This window comes from Phyllopteryx taeniolatus, chromosome 13 (genome assembly GCF_024500385.1).
Source record: "Phyllopteryx taeniolatus isolate TA_2022b chromosome 13, UOR_Ptae_1.2, whole genome shotgun sequence".
Lineage (NCBI taxonomy): Eukaryota > Metazoa > Chordata > Actinopteri > Syngnathiformes > Syngnathidae > Phyllopteryx > Phyllopteryx taeniolatus.
The window spans coordinates 18,342,441-18,350,496 of NC_084514.1; the positions used below are offsets into that span (position 1 = coordinate 18,342,441).

The 8,056-nt window shown below is 41.0% G+C and overlaps 1 protein-coding gene across 2 annotated transcripts in view; it reads left to right on the forward strand.

The window, feature by feature from the left end:
- dnaaf9 (dynein axonemal assembly factor 9) overlaps positions 1–6,981 on the forward strand; it is a 30,773-nt gene extending 23,792 nt beyond the window's left edge. For both annotated transcript variants that reach the window (XM_061794049.1, XM_061794050.1), the window contains one exon: positions 514–6,981. In XM_061794049.1, the coding sequence (XP_061650033.1) occupies positions 514–614 (101 nt within the window). In that variant the 3' untranslated portion in view covers positions 615–6,981. The remainder of the gene's footprint in view (positions 1–513) is intronic.
- The last annotated feature ends 1,075 nt before the right edge of the window (positions 6,982–8,056 follow it).

Below are 8,056 nucleotides of genomic sequence, written 5' to 3' on the forward strand. Positions count from 1 at the left end.
ACAAGGCAGAGGTTTTATTTGTAAAAAGTATATTTCATATTATTGTAAGCCACTGGTACAGTAAGCACAGTTTGAACATTAACAGTGTTTAAAACATGTACTTAACTAATGATTCAGTTCAAATGAATTTCACAAAATGTTGATATTGTCAATTTAAGTACAGTTTAGTTGTATTTAATTTTGTTAGAAGTTTGTTTTCAAACTATTATTTTGGTACAACATTTATTCAACTTTTGTGTGCAATAGAGTTGAATTAAATCATTATGTAGGTCCTTTTTCTTTTTAATTTATCTATATTCACGGGCAGCGTTAATGTTCACACAGTGCATAATGTTACAGTGGCTTACAATAATTTTAAATGTTCTTTTTAGGAATAAGACCTCTGCCTCGTTTTTGATGTATTTAAATGTCGGTCATCATGATGGTACTTAAAACCTTTGAGAATGACTGCTGTAGTGGAATAACACCGTCGTACCGATGTGTCCATGCTCCTTCACCCTCCTGACCCCGCAGACATGTTTCAGTTTGTTCAAGAGTACGTGGCCGAGGCCAACAAACGCATCGAGACGTTCAACCGCCAGCTGGAGTTGCAAGCGGACTTGTTTGATCCCTGAAAAGAAATCATCGACTGGTTGGTGGGGGGGGGTGGGGCATAGGGGTCACTGAAAACTCCACTTCTTTCTTTCAAGTGAAGGTGAGCGTTTGGATAAGTTGTTTGTCTTTGGAAGAAGTCCGTTTCGCCGTCCAGGACCCGCCAGCTTCGGGGCTTGGCACAAACCGAAGGGAATTTCTCCGGCCACTCTCCCGTGGCGTTTATGTCACTTGGCGAATTAATGCCTCTATTTGCGGCGACTGTGCCGGCCGGGCGACTGTGCCGGGCTCCCCCGCTGGTGGGCTTTCTCAAGAATTGTCGTCACCCAATCCGCCCCAGCACCTGCTTGTTCCGTCCTGATGTAAACAACAAACGTCGAGGCCACCGCCACGACAACGGAGCGAGCTGCGTTATTTTAAGATACCCGCTGCAAAACTAATGAAAGTGCAATTAAGTGAGCAGGGGTCCCCACAATGGCGGAACAGCTGAGGGCGGTGTTACGTGTCCTCCAGAATCTTCTCTGTATATCACCGTGCTCTTTTTTTCCACTCATGGTTACCAGGAAGAAAGTCAGCGATAGATGCGAGCTCATACACGTGATCATTCATTTATTTGGTTTTTTTTAGGGGGAGTGGTGGTGGTTGTTTTTTTTTTTTTTTTTTTTTTAACCTTGTCGGGTTAGAACTGGGGTCTCCAAACTTTTTTCATCGGCAGCCACATACAGAAAAAACAAAGGCTGCAAGGGCCACTGTGACATTCTTCACCTTGAATTTATTAAGCACGCTAAAACCACAGTGGTTACATAATTTTCCCAAACTTTTTCTCAAAGGTCTGAGAGCCATGAGTGATGCATTTAATCAAACGATGATTTGGCTAAGCAGTTTAATAGGCGTAAATGAATATGGATGCACTTATCTTCGTGGCTGACCAGTTCCTTCTGCACAGAAACATTACAGCAATCTATTGGTGAATAATGCAGAAGAATAACAGAAAATATGGGAAACGGCCCCTAGGCTGTAGTTTGCTCACCCCAGCGTTAGCACCAAGTCTGAAAGCCACATTTTGTGAATATCCTAACATACTAGCTAGCATGTTACTGTACTGTTTGATATATGTCTTCCTACACGGCACTGGAAACACGAGCGAAAAGAGGCTTAAACGATGAGCAGGGTGCGAGCTTTCTTTCAAAATGGGGTGCAGCAGTGTGGACAAACAAACCATCATTTGGACAGTTGCATTTGTGTTTGCGCTAAAACACGAAAATACGGCAAGAAACAACAACAAAGTACCGTGACATCTTGGCGAGCCTTTAAACCCAATAGTCTTCTTGCCAGGACCAGTAGAGTGCCGAAAAGTTGTCTTGCTGGAGACATACATTTTCTTTACTCATGCTGCATTCAAGAATGCTGGGAAATTGGAAATAACCGACATACACTGTAGGGTTACGGTTACGCTTTACCTAATGTACATCAAATGAAATAGTTAATTGAAAGAATGATTCATTCTTTCATTCATTTTCTGTACCGCTTACCCTCACGCGCTGGAGCCTATCCCAGCTCTCTTCGGGCGAGAGGCGGGGTGCACCCTGAACCGGTTGCCAGCCAATCACAGGGCACATAGCAACAAACAACCATTCGCACTCACATTCACACCTACGGGCAATTTAGAGTTCTCAATTAACCTTCCATGCATGTTTTTGGGATATGGGAGGAAACGGGAGTACCCGGAGAAAACCCACGCAGGCGCGGGGGGAACATGCAGACTCCACACAGATAAGGCCGGGATTTGAACCCGCAATCTCACAACTGTGAGGCGGATGTGCTAACCAGTCGGTCACCGTGCCGCCTAAAGAATAATTCTCAACTGAAATTGTGGAGGCATCAGAATGCGAGTTATAGTATAGATATAAACACTTAAAAAACATTGACTTTTCAACAGTTTCATCTTTATAATTTATAATTTTTTTGCGGAAGATTAATGCCATCACTTAGCTGGGTTGTCATATGAAGCGCTGTTGTCAATATTGTGCACATTTGTCATGAGGTCAACATGGTATCATGTTTCCACTTGCTGTACACGTAATGCAACAAACACATTTTTCATTCTTTCATTGTGTTTTGTGATCACATTATTATTTGTGTAAAGGACACACACGTGGTTAAATCCCAAATAATGATCTATGGTTTTAGTTTGACTTTTTTCGAGGAAATATTCAAGGTTGCTGTCGTTGCATTCATTCCAAAAATAAGAACATTAATCAAATGTAATTGGTGAGATGACTTTGAGAAAGTAATTGAAATAGTTACACTACTATTACATTTTCAACAGGATAACTTGTAATTGTAACCAATGACATTGCCGAAGTCATCTTCCCAACACTGCTCGGAAATCAAGGTACCATCATATACCTTCTTCAAGACAAAAAGAACCCTCTTTGTGAAAAAGGCTACACAGTGAGTTTCCCTCAGTCAGATTGGCCAAATGATTTTTTCAGCGTCGTGCCAGTCAGGGAGAGGAAAAGAAAACAATAAAAGCGCTTCCTCCAGGTCGACAGGGCAAAAGTGATAAAAGCTATTTTCCCCCCCGTGTGTTTGTGCGGATTTCTATAATCCACACTGCTGCCCCCCCATGGGGCCCAGCGAGCCACCGCCGTCCCACCGTCCACACTCTCGAGCCCTGCCATCCGATGCTCGTGCGTTTGTGCCACCACTGTCTTTTCCAATAACGGAATGCTTAGAATAGCACATAACATAGCAACCCACTAAGCCCGTAATGTATTCCATTTAGCCGGCGTAAGAGGGTCAACGCCCCCCCCCCCCCCCCCCCCCCCGCTGTGCGCTCGCTCCTTTTCTGTAACTTAAGGCGTTATATAAATCTTAAGACATTAGAACTATTATTATAATAGAAGTGCAATTGTACATGCTGTTTTTGTATAGTGCACACATTCTTCTTATCACATTGCTCCCACCAGCTCTTCAAGGACCTTTAAAAGTATTGGAAAACGTTATTGGGGCGGGATGACGACCGTGTGGGACTACGTGTAACCGACAGCCTTTTGTATGCAAACAGGCTCACAAAACTGGTCGCAGGCTCTCTCTAAGCCCCGCAACCGTTGTCGTCTAGCTCTCGGTGTAAATGACGTAACCGTCGCGGGGTTTTACCTCGACAGATTGGCAAAAACACCAAAACCCGAATTGGCCGAAAGAGGTCCTTAAAGAGGCCGGGAGGGTTCTGCGGGATGTTTTCAATGCACGCGAGGTGAGACAATAAAGAAATGAGCCTGCGGCACACGCAAAAGCCGTTCTTTAATCCGGCACACAGAGCGTTACATTTTTTTCTAAAATTGGTTGAAAAAAATGTAGTGAAAGAAGCCGTTTTTTGGTCATGCATTATGTGAAATTGTTTATCTTACTATTATTTTTGGTTATAGTATTTTTGGTTTTTTATTTGCATGTATTATTTTTATTGATAATTATTTAAGTGATATACATTAATTTAAAAAATGAGAATTATGTTTTTTTAACCCATTTTATGGTATTCTCCTAAAGTACTTTTTAAAATTTGATTAAATGTATTATAATGAGTATAGTACATGAAATAAAATTTATAAATTGGCCAGTTAAAAAAGCAATTCATTTAACTCACACAAAACAAATCTGAATTTTATTTTATTGTAATGAGTATAATAAATTAAATCAAATTTGAAAGATTACATTGGTTAATTAAAATTAAAATTTTGAAATCTAGTTTATAATACGTATCATTTATTGAAAATTATATTTTTAAATTCATTTTTCTCATGAAATACTTGGTTTCATTTATTAATGTAAATAGAAATGAAATAATTAGTTTAAAAAATGACATATACAGGTAGATTTTTCATTTTGATAACTAATTGGTCACTTAATTATAAATAATAGAATTACAAATTTGTATTATTATTCAAATAAACTATTTCACATACACATTTGACCGTTTTTATGAGTAACCTGGCTCATCTTTCCGTTTTGAAATCTCAAATTCAGCACAAAAGTTTATACATTGCGGAATGGTGACCAGATGTTGCGCAACACGATTGCCTGAGCAGTCTCGTTTCTTTATTGTCACAGCTTGTACACAACTGAGATTATACTTATTATATGTTGTTTATTATCTAAAATGACGACTACAAGTATGCCTGCACTGTTTCGCAAGTGTTATGATGTCATGGGAAGAGGATGCCACGCGAATTACCCAGAATGCCTTTCACCAAGCAACTAGTACAACAAAGATTTTACATATCTGCATAGGAACAAAACAAGCAAATTGTATTTTTGTACAACTGTCAATTGAAAATTGGCGGGGAGAAAAAAGAGGTTTGTCGGATCTAGCCGTGCCTTGGCCGACGACGGGCGAGGGTCCGTCTTTATGCACTCGACAGTGCTGGTGAAAGGAATCCGCGGAATCATCCTTGTTTGTTTTTCCTTAGCCAGAGGGCAAAGTCGGCTCGGTCACACGAGGGAGGGACGCTGCCGGAGGGCCCGAAACCATTCCGAAGCAAAAAAAAATGGTTTTCGACCAGAGTCGGAGCGTTGTAATCGATGCAAATACAACTTCAAATGCACGCTGATCATCACCTGGCCAAACGGCGTTCAGGCTCATCCTGCTTCAAAGGTACAATTACCTGTGCCTCGTCAAATCAGCTTGTGGCACGTTGCGGTCAATAGGGGGCAGCATTCTAACAGGAAGACGAGTCCCGGACCTGATCGTAATGGGGACGAAGACCTTCGCCGGTAATAGAAAATGAACGCGTGGATGAAAGTTTCATCCATCATACGTAAGTGTAAAATGAAGAAAAACAACCAAACAGTCTGTTTAATCGAGGAACCCAGTACAAGTATTCACACTTCTTCGAGTTTTCACCGATACTGAGTACTGATAGCGCTAATGCTTTTGATCCATAACATTTCAATGAACACAATGACATAACACGTCCTTTCATTCTGACACATCATTCGCCAGTGTGTCCAACCAGCCAGTACTTGGCTCAGTGTAGCGCCAACTACTGGCGAGGAGGACTGACTCGATGTCAGATTTTTACTTTTTTTTTTTTTTTTTTTTTTGCATAAAGTATTAGTGGCTGTTATCGACAGCCTGCACAAGTTCCCGATACATTGAAATAAGGCCGGTATCCGTAGTCAGCCACCCGTCTTTTAAACGTCGACAAAAAATATTTTGAAGAATTGGAATTTTAAGTTCTTCTCCTGCATGTGTTAAAAAAAAAATTTTTTTTTAAAGTAACTGCTGTCACTTGAAAAAACTGAAAATGAATAAAACACTCAGTTTTAGCGTTAAAGAGAAATGACCGAGATGCCGTGTTGCAGTTTCGGCATTTTTTAAGCAATTGTAAAAGTTAACCAAAGTTAAATTCTGTGGGCAATGTCTTCACCGTTATTAATCAAATGATATGAAAATGACCCATATATATGCTTCCAGATATTGCGTTTTAATGAGCATTTGATGAGATGGAGAAGGATATAATTCACACTGCATGTCATTTACTTCCCGCCCACCCTTACTGAACTGCATTTACCGTTTCATGAGAAAGTCGGAGTGCAATTATTTTGAAAAGGGCTGATATGCGCCAATAGAATGGCCCAGCCGATTCCCGGGTCAGGCCCGAGTAATAATGCCACTAACAACACAGGCGACGACCTTTCAAAGGAATGCTCGTCTCTGGTTGGGATTTAAAGCCAAAATCTCTCTGAAATGCAGTGTCGGACCAAATTTGGGACCCCCCTTGTTAGATTGCACTTTGGGGGTCCCCGCCGGGCACTCCACATGCCTCTCTAGCGCGCTAGCTCTCTGGCTAATGTTTTTTAGCTGATGTTATAGGACGAAAACAAAGTTTGGTGTGTCTGTCAAGGGAAGGAGCTCCTACAATCCAATATGGAATGTGTTATTAGGTGACTTCAGAATGGAAAAATCCACTTTTGAAGCGTCCAAATGTATTTTCTCAGGCCTCGGGGGGGACGGCGTGAAATAATTGTGTCCATACGTGACCTGTCCGTCCGTCCGAGCTGCGTGACTAATATCTATGTGCGACAAGAAGAGGAAGCTTTTATTATTGCTGTCCCCAATCGAGTTGTGATGGATTTTTGATGTCACGCCAGCACAATTAGATGAGGGGAATGAAAAAAAAACAAAGGGCTCATTTCTTCTCTCTTGATATCTAAAGGTGCCAAATATTTGTGTCTGAAGGGGCACGTCTAATTGTATTTTGCACAAACAATTGCTGTAACTTGTGTTTTTTTTCCTCTGACTGATGCTTTGTTTTTGTTTTTTTTAATCATACAGTAATAATCACCCTTGTGTGTGTATTTACCAAATTAAATAAGTATTACGCTGGGTCCATGATAACTTTGTGTGCAAACCAGTAGCAGGCTGTACATTTGGTACCTGAACCTTCAGCGGGGACTTCAGTGCCTTAATCCACCTCTCGCTAATACCCTCATCACATCACAATGATAAAAACCATCAATACACCACACAACTGTGCCATATAAACCATGTGACAAACAATTCACAATCTATATATATAATATAATGGGATGACAAACATTTAAAACAAAGAATAATACGATGCATACTCACCAGAGATGCTGATTATTAACACTTTCAGTTCCCCGTAGTGCTTTGTTACTACGCTTTCGCCATCCACTCCATGAACTCCGTTATCTTTTCTCACAATCGCAACACACATTTTCCACGACCGACTGCGACACATACTCGGTTTATACCATACATATACTGTACATGTACTGTACATACTCCGAGTTTCAGGTGACTAACCTTCAGGTGTTGGCATTTCTCTCCCTCACCAACTACTCTTTATCCTCAACTCAAAAGCTGTGCTGATCTCAAATCTAAAGTGATAAAGCGCCGCCATCTTTGGGCATCTGCTAGTCATTACAATGGGTTACAAACTTGAATTTCACAGACAAGCTGGCCGAGACCCTCTTCCACACGTGCATGTGTGTAAATTGCTACTGGTGTGTTTTGCTTGTCCAAGTTTTGCTCTGACCAACCAATCAGAGGACAGCAAAATGCTGACCAGTTTGATTCGTTCCGTGACCATCTCAAAACATCTTTCTAAATCGAAATGAATGGAAATGCAATTAATCTGTTCCCCCCACCCGCCCCCAAAACACCAAAATTCATTTATTTAGCTTGTTTCGTTATAAGGAAAATTGCACTCAACAGTATTGTACTGTATTAAACACACACGAATAACATTTGCTCTCAACATAAGCTGCCACACGGAGAATAGAAGCACCAAAAAGACTGCGTTTAATGTATTTTCCTTTTTGTCGTCGTCGTCTTCTTCTTCTTCTCCTTCTTCTTCTATGGTCTCTTGGCAGTTGTCAAATCAGCTTAATGGTGCATGAGCGCCACCAACTGATACTATTCTTCCGCCGCAAGGAA